The 14,776-nt window shown below is 35.9% G+C and overlaps 1 protein-coding gene across 3 annotated transcripts in view; it reads left to right on the top strand.

The window, feature by feature from the left end:
* The window catches only part of RSRC1 (arginine and serine rich coiled-coil 1), a 449,846-nt gene that overhangs the window by 268,924 nt on the left and 166,146 nt on the right, over positions 1-14,776 (top strand). For all 3 annotated transcript variants that reach the window (XM_036756193.1, XM_036756191.1, XM_036756192.1), the window contains one exon: positions 5,418-5,469. In XM_036756193.1, the coding sequence (XP_036612088.1) occupies positions 5,418-5,469 (52 nt within the window). The remainder of the gene's footprint in view (positions 1-5,417; positions 5,470-14,776) is intronic.

A 14,776-nucleotide genomic window follows, 5' to 3' on the forward strand; every position in this document is an offset into this window, starting at 1 on the left:
ACCAGAGCCAGGAAAGACATACTAACTGTTTTCAAGTCTTTGAAGGACTGTTCTGGTGAGGAGATATGAGACTTGTTCTGTTTGCTTCAAGGTTAAAACCAGTAGCAGTGGATCATAGTTGTAAAGAGGCAAATTTAGATTGGATATACAGAACCTCTTAACAGTCTGCGAAGGTTCAGTGAGCTGTTGCGGGAAGTGGCACCTACCCCTCTGTGGAGCTTGTCAGGTAGAAGCAGGATGGACACCGCTCCTGTAGTCTTCTCCTATATGGGCTGGAGCATTCATCTAATACTCAAATTCTCTGTTTCTTCAGTAAAGCTAGTCTGATGTTAAGTGCAATGACTTGGTGACCATGGTACAAAAGGAGAGTGTAAGGGGCAAAAAGAAGATACTGCAAGAGACTAAATTAAATTATGTGAATACCTTTCCCAGATGATCTCAAACATATAAATGTGGGATTCATAAAATGAAACCTTGCTGGTCAGATACTAATTATGATTAACCTCATCTTCTATCTAGCCCTCAGTATCTACCTTCTCCTTCACTCTCCCTCCCTCTATTACATATAACTTTTGCACGTTTCTCTTCCTATTTTTTTTTACCTTCTTTGTCTGGGATAATTTATTACTGGTGCCTTTCCTGTTTGCTGTGCTTGTTTACCTTCTGTTCCTTTTGTCTATAGTGATTACAAAGCAAATAGTCTTCTCATCTCTGTTCTTTCCCTCTGTTTATCTTATCCCTGTATTTACTGATTTATGCATATATTTTCTTTCCCAGTAGAATATAAGCTCCTTGAGATCAAGGACTAGTTTTGCTTTTTCTTTATATTTCCAGTACTTAGCACCATGTTTGGCCTATAGCAAGCCCTGCATAAAGGTTTGTTCATACTACAAAATTATCTTTCAAAAATGAATGAAGAAATGGAACCATACACATAGACAAAATATAGGAGAGTTTCAATGACAATATAGAATATTAAAGTTTGTTCTTTTTTTATGGGTGCTTAGAGGTTCTGGTTTAATGAATATAATTTATACAAGGATGAGAAATAGCTTAACATTAGATCACAGATCAGATTTAATGACAATAAACTTTTGGGAAAAGAGCTGGTTAGGATCATAAGAGGACTACAGAAATAAGAATTCAGCAGAAATCAATGAAAGCATTTGTGAGGATCAATGGGCGTTTACCAAAAAAAAAAGTATGTTTTATTATTTTTGTGAATTGTGTACTGTAAGTAGCAGTAAAATTTATAATAAACAAGTGTTTACATACATATATCTACATATATATACATATATCTATATATGTAATATATGTATATATGCATACGCTTTTTTCTGGAGAGATGGTTACTGAATATTTAACAATATACTATGTTTGTACCTCTTCTCTTGTGCAATATTTTACCAACTGCTCACACATACCATGCTTCTCTTCATTGCCCTCTGGATGAATACCCATTTTAATTCCTCAGGTTGTGGTTTTCCATGACTTTTAGTCACACAGCTTCATGGAAATACTCTGGTGTATGCAGGCTGTGTGATCCTAGGCAAGTCAATCTCAGTGAACCAGGCATCTGTAAGACAGATGTGTGACACTTGGCAATCATTTAATCTTTGGGCCTCGGTTTCTTTATCTCTAAAATGAAGGAGTTGTACTTGATGACCTTCCAGCTCTAAATTTGTGACCATTGACAGATGAATGAATTGGTCCAACCACTCAACATCTAGGTTCAGCCCAGGAGTTCGGAACAAGGGCTGGCCCAGAGTCACGCACCACCACTGCTGTAGGGAGGAGCTCCCTAAAGTTTGTTCTTAAAACAAATGTGATTGCTAGAACATCGTAGAATCATAGACTTTCATTTGGAAGGGAACTTATAGAAGCCATCTACTTGAAATCCTTCATCTTAAGGTGAGGAAACTCATAAACCTTAATCAAGAATTGTTAGGTGATTATTAGTAATCATTTGCATTTATGGTTTTGTGAATGTTATTGAGAGTGTTCTAGAACTTTTTTCTCTCCATGCAACTTACTGTATTATTTTATTAAAACTAAAGGTAGGGAAGGATGCCCATAAATTGAGGAATGGCTGAACAAAGTTGTGGTATATGAATGTGATGGAATATATTTTTGTTCTGTAAGAAATGATGAAGGCACTGGTTTTAAAGAAATCCAGGAAGACTTGTATAAATTGATGTGGAATGAAGTGAGCAGAACTAGGAGAACAATCTACACAGCAACTGCTGTAAAGATAATCATCTTTGAAAGACGCTAATCAACACAATGACCAACCACAGTTCTAAAGGACTCATGATAAAACATGCTATACACATCCAGATATGGGCTCTGGGAGCAGATTGAAACATTTTATGTCTCTCTTTCTCTTGCCCTTTTTTGAGGGGGAGGTAAGAGGAGGAAGAACATGGCTAATGCACAAATTTGTCTTGCATGACTATACAAATTTGTGATAGGTTTTGTTTTTCTTGCCTTCTCATTAAATGAGGGAGGGACAAATTTGGAACCAAAAGAATTTTTTTTAAAGCCTCTGTTTTAATAATATAGAAAAATTAAAAATTAAAATAACAAATGTAGGTATATTTTTATTCCATGTACAATACTTCTTTTAAAATAGTGATGAAATACTATTTTGCTATAAGAAATGACTAGCAGGATGGTTTCAGAAAAATGAAGCTGATATGTACCACTGTAGTAGTTAACTAATATGTCACAGTACATATAGCTTTGTTTTTTTTTACCGTTAGCTTATTTAGCTTAAATTTATAGATTTTTTGTTAATATCATAATACTATCAAAGGATTATCTTCATATTCTGTATTATTTCTTTTGAGTAATAATTGACATCAACTTGATTGTATAATACTGCTTATAATGTTAAGGATAGTGAATATTTTCATTGATAAAGAAAATTCCAGTCTTTACACTGCATATGAATATTACATTAGAATGGAATGCACATCTATTTTAATTTTTTTTACAAAGTTATGCCTTGATAGATTTGCTTCCCCCCCCCATTTTTTTCCTAATGCTGATGTGACTCTTAACAAGTTGCATAGTTTCTTGAAATTCGGTTCCCTTACCTTAAAATAGATTTCAAGTAGGTTACTTGTAAGTTCCTTTCCAACTAAAAATCTATGATCTTCTAGCAATTACATTTAGTTTAAGGATAAACTTTAACTTTCAATATTGTTGTTGAAATTCTCCTATGTTTTGCCTATGTATAGTTGATTTTATTTCCTCATTCATTTTTGTAAGTTATGATTTGAAGCTGTGGAAAACAGTCACTTATATGTTCTTCATGAAGTTAGAATAGACGAAACATTAGGATCAATTATCTCTTCAAGGGATAGAGCTAAGATCCTGTGCCTCTGTTCCTTTCTCCAATTGTATAATGATGCCTAGATAGAGATACAGATACAGATACAAATGTGCATATATATATACATATATATATATATATATACACACACACAATATATATATATACACACACACATATAAAACGAATCATTGTTGAAGCTTTAGTAAAAGCTTTAAAATACATATAAATATGTGTATATATGTATATATGATGTTTTTCCTTCTTAATATATTCCATAGAAATACTTAACTAATTTCTTACCTATTATTCACAATTTTGTATTTAATCATTTGTTAACTTTATTTTATATCTGTGGAATCAAAAGTAGATTTGAGTATAAAAGAAATAGACTTTCTTTCTGAAACACTTCAGCATCACCATATGTTGTGTAAGTTTTTGTTTTCCCTCCAATGATACTATTCATAAAATACAGCGTGTTTTTAAATTATCTTAAAAAGACTATTTAATTAAACTCCCTTCATTCATTTGATAAGTTAAGTACTTCTCTATAATAATGCATTGTATTTAGGGTGCTGTGGAAGGTATAATACATTAATTCCTTTAGGGTTCTTTTAAAGTTGCTTTTGGTATCCAGCATACAAAAATGAAATTCAAAACCAATATGCATAGCCAACATTCTGAAATAAATTTTATGTTATTTATTTAAAAAGTTATATGTACTATTTTAGTTCCAGTCTCTTCTTTGAGTCAGAAATGTTTTGAAACTGAACCCAACTTCCATTTTGTACATGTGTGACAATTGATTATGTTGGCCCCATTTGAACATTCAAGTATCTGAGAAATATTGCCACCTTTTGGGAGGACTTTTCTTGTGGAGATACGTAAAATTGTTTTCCATGCTTTATTTTCACTGATAAAGTACACAGTTTTCTTCTGTCAAAAATTCTTCAGTGGAACACTGTAGCCATGCTTCAGAATTCTTTGTCTTTGAAATGAGAACCATAATAAAAACATACCTTTAAAAATATATATCATAGGCAATTCTACATAGGATAAGAGTAAATAAGTTTTTTAACTCATGTTTATGCGTCACTTTAAGGCTTAAATAGTACATGGTTTATGATGGTCTTCTTATTATTGAAATCCTCTTTAACAAACGAAATTGGCAAAGAAAATTAGCTTACCTTTTTGAAAGGATTGTTTGTCACAGATGGCAACAATAGAGTAATTGCTTTCATCTCTAAAAATTTCCATGTTTAATTTTTTTGCTGACATGTTTATAAATTAATTATGAAAAAAATCTTTTTGGACTTCAAGGATAAATTGTTTCAAAAATTGAACAGCAAGCTTTTGTGAAGAAGTCTTCATCACCTTAAATTCAAATTTTTATTCTGAACTTATTAGTATATTCTGCCATATCAGTTCCATGTTCTAGTTTTTATAGAATATTATCGAAACAGGGCTGAGCAGTGTTGCATCCTTTTCAGTGTTAAAAAACAGAACTGAGACAGTTGTTAACTGAGATCACTCATAAGTGCCATTTGTCAATGAATGCAAAGGATACAACTTATAGTTTCTTCTCTTCACCCATCTCACCCAAACACATTTAAGAGAGAGCAGAATCATAGCACTTTAAATTTGTCTTGCTACTTTTATTTGACAATTTGAATTTTCAAACATTATCTTGACTTGTTTCAGCAGTTTGCAAAACTTCATGCAATAATTGGAACTACAAGTATATTATTTAGATCTTCATCTTGTCTCATTAAAGTATATGATCATTTTAAAAACATGTTGGTTTTTCCTAATACTCAACGCTGAGTAGATAACAATGTGATAAGAACAAGAGATTTTGCAGTACGAAAGAAAACATATATTGATAAAAATTAAAAGTAAAGTTCTGTTTGACTGTTGCAGTGAGAGAAAGTTGATAGAGATACTATTGTACTTTTAGAGATAGTCAAGTGGATTAAAGGATTGATCATAAGTGAAATTGCTAGAGGTTTATGATACTCAAACAGAAAGCTGTCTCTATTATTACTGATAAGTAATGTTGTTCTGCTTTGTTTCATAGCCACCTGCTGAACAAGCCAAAGCTAGACTGCAACTGGTCCTTGAAGCTGCTGGTAAGTGTTGATAATTATCTTTATTAAACAAAAAAATAAAGGAAAAAGTGAATTGTGCCAATATTGTATTTTAAATGCTGATTCTGAAATCAAAGCTTTGCAAAGACACTTTTCCCCTCCTTCCCAAATTTAGACTTAACAACCCCTTGAAACAGCTGTGATGCAGAGCCTGGAAGGGTAGTCTGGGTAGTCGCTAAAATCATGTATTCTGTTCAATTATTTCTTATTGAGGTACAACCTCTCCCCCCCAGTCCTATTCTTTCCTTTTGTTCTTAAAAGTGAATGTTATATTTTAAAATGTATTTTACTTTTGCACTTTATTTTAATTTCATTAAAACAACACTCACCTTTGGGGGAAAATGAGGAAAAGTATAGCTGGGAGAAAATGATTTCCTTTGAATCTTCTCCAGTTTATATGAGACCTCCAACAGTATGATACACATTCTGATCCAGTTAGTAAGTAAACATTTATTAAATTTCTTCTTTGTGTCAGGCACCATCCTGAATTCGGGGCTATTAATGCAGGCAAAGGACAGTCTGTTCTCAAGGACCCCACAGTTTAATACGGAAGACAACATTCAAATACCTATGTACAAACAAGTATAGACAAGATAAATTGGGAAGAATCAACAGAAGGAAGGCACTAGAATTAAAGGGCATCCCAAAAGGCTTCCTGTAGAAGGCAGAATTTTAATTGAGACTTGAAGAAAGAAAGGATAGACAGGAGGTGGCGACATGGAGGGAGAGTGTTGCAGGCATAGAGGACAGCCAGATAGAGGGGGACGATGAAGGATTTTGTTTAAGGATGCCACTGTCACTGGTTCATAGAGTATGTGGAGGGAGAAGGAGAAAGGGTCAGATGGAACAAGACTGGAGTGGGGAGCAGGTTGTAGAGGACTTTGAACCCCCAATTTTTTTTATATTTGATCCTCAAGTCATATGGAACCACTAGAGTTTTTGAGTAGGGGAGTGACATGTTCAAACCTGCATTTTAGGAAAATCACTTTGACAGCTGAATGAAGAATGGAGTGGAGTGAGAGACTTGTGGCAGGCAGAGCCACCAGCAGGCTGTTGCAATAGCCTAGGCATGAGGTGTGAGGGCTTGCACCAAGGTGGTGGCAATGTCTAGGGAATGGAGCACCTGTGAGGGATGCCATGAAGGTCAACTGAATGGGCCTTGGCAACAGATTGGATTTGGGGGATGAGAGAGTTAAGAGTCTAGAATGGCACCTAGGGCCAGCCTGGATGACTAGAAGGATCTTGGTACCATGGACAGGTAACCATGGAAGTTAAAAAGAAGGGAAGATTTGGGGGAAACATTCCTGATTTCAGTTTTGAACATGGTGAATTTAAAGAGTCTGAACCATCCAATTCGAGATATCCAGAAGGCAGATGGAGATGCAAGACTGGAGATTAGAGAGGTTAAGGTTGGATAAGTACATTAAAAATATGAAACGCTTCACAAATTTGATTTGCTACTGGGAATCTGCACAAGCCACTTCACTTATGCCATATATCAAAATAGGGACTGTCCATCCCTTTATCCTGCAGCAGAGAAGTCTGTGTCTTTTTCCAGTTTTCTTTTGTATATTCAATACTAACAGAGGCAGTAAGCTGCTTAGGTTTTTCACCTCAGAGGACCATCTTGTACCCTTTTAACTCCTACTTTACCCTAAGCAAGCAATATGGCTTTAGGAAAACTAATATGATTAATACGTTGACTAGAGGAGCCGTTTAGTATGATTAAGGAATGAATGGTGTATGTGCCTTAATATGATATAGCTTTTGAAGGAATAGTATTTTGTGAGGTCTAAGTAATATCTGCTTATACTAGTTTACTGTAGCATTATTTGAAATAAACTTATGATGCAAGTATAAAAATTGACAACCCCCCCTGAAATATTACCATTATTGATCACTCATTTTTATGGCATATCAAATCATGTTCTATTTAATATCAAATATGTTATTATGTGTTAAATATGAGTTTTCCAAAATGCTCTAATAAAAAATTTTGTTGGCATTTCACCACAAATATATGTGTATATGTGTGTACGTATGTATGTATATATAATGAGGTAACAAAAGTTAAATAATTTAATCATCCTATATATACATATTTCATGCACATTCTTACACAACATTTTCTTTTTTAGTGTTTCTAGTTTTTTGAGTATTAAATATTCTAAAGGACAACATTTGTTTTCATATGTCCCCCAAAATCGTAATTTTTAACAGTACAACTCAAGGGTTTTATTTCATAGTTTCAAACGTATGTATTTTTCTCTATATCTTTTAATATGTCTTTGAAGCACATAATTATAAAGCAGATGTGACAGCCTGGATCTCAAAGTGCATAATTTGTTTATGCTGCACACAGCTGTCTCTCCTCATTTTTTAATTTAGCATTCTTAAAATATATTAAAAATAGTATGTGTTATATATCATTTCAGACTAGATCCTGTGGATTTGAGTGACATTCAAAATATTTGCAACATTCTAAATTTTAAAACCCACATTTGGATTATGAAATTATGCTGAATGATACAAACCACCTGCCCAGGAATTAATTAGGCAGAGTTGCCTCTTAACATGTATTATGCAAACTGTTTAGCAGAATAATAGCCATATTATAATGTATAAAATGCTCACCCATTGCTTATTACTAAATGATATTGAAGATAAGAAATATATTTTTCATCAGTATGAAGATTTTTCCCTTTCATCTAAAGAAGGGGCTAGAGTGTGTAGATTTGTGGACCATTTCATGCTTTGGGTTGAAACATGATTTCCCTTCACATTCAGTGACAGGAGTGCCTATTATTTCTGATGATTAACCTTTTAAAACAATACTCCGTATACTAGGATACAAGAAATCTTTTAAAAAATTTTACCTGTAAAATTCGCATTTGCAAAAGTCTAATTTGTAAGATCTTCAAGTATAATATGTCCCCAACAAACAAAATCTCCCAGACTGCCTAAGAAACATGAGCTGAGGCCTGGGTGCCCCCTTAGGGGCTGTCTGAAAATTACATGCTGAGAGACTGCCTGTCTCTCCTCGAGGCTCTGGTCTTTCAGTGTTCCATATGCAGCTTAATTTGTCCCCAAATAAATACCCATGTGCCACAGAGAGCAGACATTACTGACTCTGAAAGTACAGGCATTCATCATGTACTTTGTCTGTGCCTCCCATTGCACTGCCCTGTGCCTGGATCTGTCACCAGCTCTGCTGGCAGGAGCAGGCTGTCCTCACTTCCTGCTCTTCATGCTTTGCTGATCTGCTTGCTCTAGTCTCAGGGAAGGGTTATCAAAGGTTGTCATCATGCCACAAGTTTGTACTCTTCTGAGCTGTGGCATGCTCCCATAATGAAATAAAGATGTAAAGGAAGAGCTCTCTCTTCTGTAGACATTCTTAAGCCTCCTGTTACATGTTGAGCACTGGAGGAGATACCAGACACACTGCTCTTGCCCTCATGAAGCTCACAGTCTTGTTTTTTTGACACTTCAACAGTGATGCCCACCAAGTCCTGGGTAACTGAGGGCCAGAGTGATCCAATGAGCTACACAATGCTAGAATTCAGGCAAGGAGGCCATAGAAGAAAGCTCAAAGGCAAACACAGGTCAAGACAGATGGAGGGTTGCCTCTCAAGGCGTACTGGCCGCTGAAGCCAACTCCCTCTCTGTTCTCCGGGCTTGGTAGAAGGAGCCTGTGCTCCCACATAAGCACCAGACTTAAGGCTTCCACTCGAGTGAATTGTAAACAACATTTTAAGAAGCCAGCATCCCTTTAGAAGGTGACTTATGCCTAATTCTTTGTACCAAGGAAAGAAATTGTATTGAAAGTTCACTCCAAAGCTTATTTCAGACTCTCTGAAGGAGATGATTCTTCAGATTGGAAGTATTTGGGCCAGAGTTAGGAGAGAAAATTCAAAGGTGATACACCTTTCTCATTTTCCAGCTCATCAGGTTCATCCTTTTACCCAAGCCTTGGTCAGAGCAGAATTCACTGAGATCATAGCTACCAAGTAGAATATCCTTGTAATTACAATTTTTAAAAATAACTTTTTGAATACCAAAAGAAGATGAGAGGCAGCAAGGTGTGGTAGATAGAGTTGACCTTGGATTCTAGCCCTGAGCATAAGTCTGACCTTGGACACATTCTGCTGCTGTACACCTAAGCAAGTCACTTCACCTGGAGAATTGCCTCTGTTGATTCTCTAAACTCTCTTCTACAACGATAAACTAGAGAATCGTTGCTGGCCTGCAGTGATCAGCATTTCTTCATCAGGATTTCCCTCCAGCACTGAATTCGGGTTCTTTCCTCTCTCAAGGAAGGAGGCAGGACTAGCACCCATTGTAGGTAATTGGGCAGCCTAGAATCATGCTAATTAAGGGTCGTTTTGGAGGGAAGAAAGAATCTTAAAGGATTACTTCTCTGCTGTTCATGGTGGTATTGCCAGATATTCTGAGCCACCACTGGGCTAGGCATGGCATCTTGGCCAGGAACATTTGGAGGTAGACAATGAGACCAAAGAACTGAGGATGTGGAGATTGACGAGCTCTGTAGGGGTATGCAGAGATGTGAAGATGCTGATTGAAGTGGCCCTGCTAGAATGCATGGCAGTGGTGGACCACAGCTGGCATATCAACTGGAGGAGAAATCGCTACTTCCTGCAATCAGATGGTTTTGCAAGGCAGCCTGGCCACTAGAGACTGGTAGATTATGATAGTGCTTATAGGTACCACTATTTGGGGCTTTCACATTGTCAGATGAACCAGGGCTTGGGTAGATTGGTGCTGGCCAGGACCTTGAGGATAGAAGGAATCACTAGAGGAAGACGTGCATTTGGGTCACATTCTAGCATCTGGCAGTACCAAGAAAGTGACACACACACACACACACACACACACACACACACACACCTAGTCAGCATCACAGAAGTCCAGCAGGGGTTCAGCAGATAATTTCCTTCATAAAAGGAAGTATACAGCAGCAGGACAGTCTGACAGTAAGCAATAGGCAGAAGGCTAGACAAGCAGACTGTCATCGTCAGGCAGATGTGTTAACACTGCCTAAGACTTCATTAACTTTTTCAACATCCATCCCATTTTTGACTTATATGGAATTTGTGTTCAGTTGAAATTACCAAGTCTTTTTCACACACACTGCTGATATACCATATCTTCTCTTTCCTGTATTTATCACTGTAAAAGATAAGCAAAAAAAGTATGACTGGAGAAAAATGGACTGGTCAGAGAGTGAAATGAGGGATGTCTGATGGACAGTTATATGCTTCTGGTCTCCAGGCATTGTCCAGATGAAGGCCTTTAACATGGCAAGAACATTGCCTGTGGAGGATTTACGAGAGATCATTTAGAAGGAGTAGAGAGGAAAGACCCTCTCTCTTGAGCTCAGATGGCCATCCCAGTAATGTAGGAATTTACATTTATCTGACTGGTTTGGTTTTCATTGTCTGCGGTTTTTATTTTTTATCCTTTCCAGTCTCCTACTGAGTCTTCTGCACTCTGGCCTTTTTTTTCTTTTTTTTTTAAAGGTATTTATATACCAGTTAGTATCTTTTTTTTTTTTTTTTTTTGCTTACTCTTCTCTCCAGCTTTATTTCCTGAACTGGGACCTTGTGCCAGTCCCAGGCACTGTCCTCTCCTGCTCTTTTGAGTGGGCTGGTCATACATACTCAGTCTCATCCAGCATCTCCAGGTTCCTATTCTAACTTCTTCCTGGGGTTAGTCTTCCTGGATCTTTGAGGTTCAGAGGACTGGATCTTCCACGGCCACCGCCATCCTCCCATGTTGTCTCAGGACATGGCACTAGGTATCTCAGAGTCTTGGGGCATTCCACACTGGCATTGGTTGCTTGTGTTCGCTGTAACTCCCAAAAGTCCCCATATGAGTTTACAATCACCCTGGGGCTATTTCAGGGGAATCTTCCACTATGGTTGCCTCTGAACTGAAAAGCCCGAAGGCTGCACCTGTCTCTGGCTCTTCTCTAGTCCATGTGGGAGAGGCTAAGGTCTTATTTGCCTGCACTGGCTTTGTCTTTGCTGACATCCCCCTTTCTGAATGTTTATGCAGTTCTGGGATGAAATAGTCACTGAACTGTAGTTTTTCTTTGGCGTTCTTGGTCCTTATTTTGTTTGGTACAAATTTCAGAGTTTTTCTGGAGTAGGTATTAGGAACTGGACAACCTGACTCAATTCATGCAGTGATTTTTTTTGACTGGACATTTGCCTACTTTATAGATTCTAATCAGCCCATCCCTGGTTCCTGAATGAGGTGGGAAATGCCTGACTCCTTACTAAAGATGCTTACACAATAGGACAAACTTGTAGATCAGCTCATTTGTTGTAAAAAAATTCATTTATTTTCCATAAGCAGCCTTTAAACTTTACATTTTGAGAAGTGTAAACTGAGATCTTTATCCTCTTTTGACATAGATAGATAGATAGATAGATAGATAGATAGATAGATATTGATTTCTCATGGTGCTGCATGCTTTAGAACCTCATTAAATTTCATGACTGAAGAGGAGAGCTATTTGAAACCTTCATACTAAAATACATGTCAGCTTTTTTCTTAAATGAAAGATATAGAAAACATTGTGATATGTCAGGAATTGTGTTTTTAAAGATAATAAGTTATGAAAGATGATGCATTTTCAGTTGATTAGAATGAAATTTTTCTATTGAGCTTAAATCAGTTGACCTTCCAGAAGTTCCACGAAGAAACTGCCTTGTTTTAGTGGCAAATCAAGCATTTAATGTTCATTCAACCTTCAGTTTCTCTTAATAAAACTCCAAAGCACAGACACTACACCAGTTCAGGGACTCTAGAGAATTATTACGTAGAAATCCATCTCAGCTTTATAAAATTCACTCACCAGTTTTCTCATAAGTTGTAGATTTATATTTGAGTGACTATGACTTCTCTCTCCTAATTTTTAGCTGGAAGAAAGCTTTCACCAGGAGTCTAACAATATCACAGCAACTTGCCATGTTTGAGCAGATGTTAAGCAGGCAGTAGTTGAATGTTAATTTTGAGAGGGTGGTATGTTTAAGCCTATCTGAAGTATGTTGCATGCGGGCTTTCCAGACTTAGTTACAATGCTGAGTCTCTGGGGAGAATTTTAAAGCTAAACCTCTTTCTTTTTGTCACTCTATATGGACTCTCTCAAGTCAGTATAAAGCAGATCATCCCTCAGCTAAAGCTCTTCAGCTTTTGTTATTGGGCTCTGTAGACCTGTAATTAGGCCTCCTGGCAGGCCTTGCAGGCCAGTTAATGGTCATATGGAGTTTCTATGAGGCAGACTGGCTTTGTATAAATCCTGGGTAGGAATACGTTTATGGGTCACTTCCTACCAGGACCATGCTTTGTCTCTGTGCCCTGCGGGCTGACAGGGAGCAGGTTCCCTTGACCATGGACAGCTCAGTTTGCTACTCACAATCTACTCAGCTAATCCCCAGTGTAAACAGAGGATTTAGCAGGGCTTCTGTCACTTACAGTTGCCAAACCACTTGGGTGTCTGTGATTTCTTTCCCAGACTTCATTGTGAAAGATTGACAAGTGTATAGAGTTTGTGATCTTATTTGTATGTCAAATATACATGTACAGTTTTCTTTTTGATAGCTTTTAAAATGATTCAAGCAATTTATGAATTCTAGACATATGTGATGAACAAGGGGAAGGATATGAATACTGACATACCTGAAAATCAGATCATTTTAGTCCTAAAATTCTTATTAAATGAACAAGAGTTTTCTTTAAAATGAAAGTCTGGGTAGGTTATGTTGCTATGTATAAATAGATAACTTATACATTTTGGAGTACTTATATAAAACTTCAAGTTTCTATAGCACTGCATTCAAAATAAACGTCTAAAGTCAATTTTAAAAAAGTAATGCGTATTCTTTCAGTCTTAAGTTGATTGAAGCACTGGTTCATAGGTCTGCTTTTAGAATATGTTTATATTGATTACAATGAATTTTTGTGGAACTGTTTGTTTTTTAAGGTTATCATCTTTCACATCTAATTTTAGAATTACTTAATATTTTAAATTATTGGGCCATATTTAGCAGCCATAGAGAGCAATTGACTTAAAATAGGGTTTTTTCTGTTTTTCTTTAATCTCACATTTTATTATAGTTTTCTATTTGTCGTTTGGATTCTATTAAAGATTGGACACAAAAATACAGATTTCTTGAATATATTCTGCAAGGGACTGAAATATATCTTTTTTTAAGCTGGTTTTTCTTTTCTGAAAAAAAAAATAATGAATACTTTCCCAAGTCTTACCTCCTGAATGAATGGTCAATATTTTGTGCACTCTATGGTATCAAAATAGTATGTGACAGATGTGGCTGAAAAGACCACATACGTAGACTCTATGATTTTAGTCTGGTGGAACTAATAGGATCACTCATTACATTTTAGATTCTTGGTTTTCTTTTTTTCTTTAGTAATAAAAAACCTGTTTAAATAGGGTGACCTTTTGAGAAAGGGGCAAGCAGGGTGTCCAACCTCTTCCCCCAAATATACAAAGATATGAAGAACTGGGGATGGTGACAACAAGTAATTTTTTAAAAAGAATTAAGAAGTCACTAATGATTATTTAAAGGCCTTTTTAAAATATTGATCAGTTTTAGCAGAAAAGCTAAGATTTTAACTTTTTTAATTAAAAAAGGATGCTTTCTCTTTTTTAGCTTTTTGGGCAAATACTGGAAGAAAATTCAAGATACAAAAGACAAGAGACTGAATTTTCCCTTCTAAAATAGAAGAAAATATTTTACATAGTTATTAATTAATACTTAATACTTAATATTCATTAATACCACTACTCAGGGCATGTTATACAAGACAAACTGTCAGATAAGTACTTAGTATTTATTTCTTGACTAGAGTCTAGTCTTACCTTCTAAATTAATCAACAAATACTTACCAAATAACAACTGTGTGCAAGAAACCAGCTTATTCATTTCTTTCTAGGGCAGCTTTACCATTGGTAACATGGCGTTCATACTTCTTTGCCCCCAAACTCAGAGGTCTTTGGTAAAAAACAATTTTGGTTCAGCTTGATGGTTGTTATTTTTTTATGTCTGAAATATAAATAAACTTAGTTTTTCTATTTAACATGAGTGTGAGTGAACTTGAAAAAAGTTTGCTATGACAAATTGTTGACATTTTTTCTGAAAACAAAGTGTGTTGGTTTTTGTTTCTTTGTTATTTTTTTTTTATTTTCTCAAGAAACATTTATTCCTGAAGAGAAGTTGTACAGTTTTAACCAATAATATTT

The sequence above is a fragment of the Trichosurus vulpecula genome, chromosome 4, assembly GCF_011100635.1.
Source record: "Trichosurus vulpecula isolate mTriVul1 chromosome 4, mTriVul1.pri, whole genome shotgun sequence".
In the NCBI taxonomy this organism is placed as follows: domain Eukaryota; kingdom Metazoa; phylum Chordata; class Mammalia; order Diprotodontia; family Phalangeridae; genus Trichosurus; species Trichosurus vulpecula.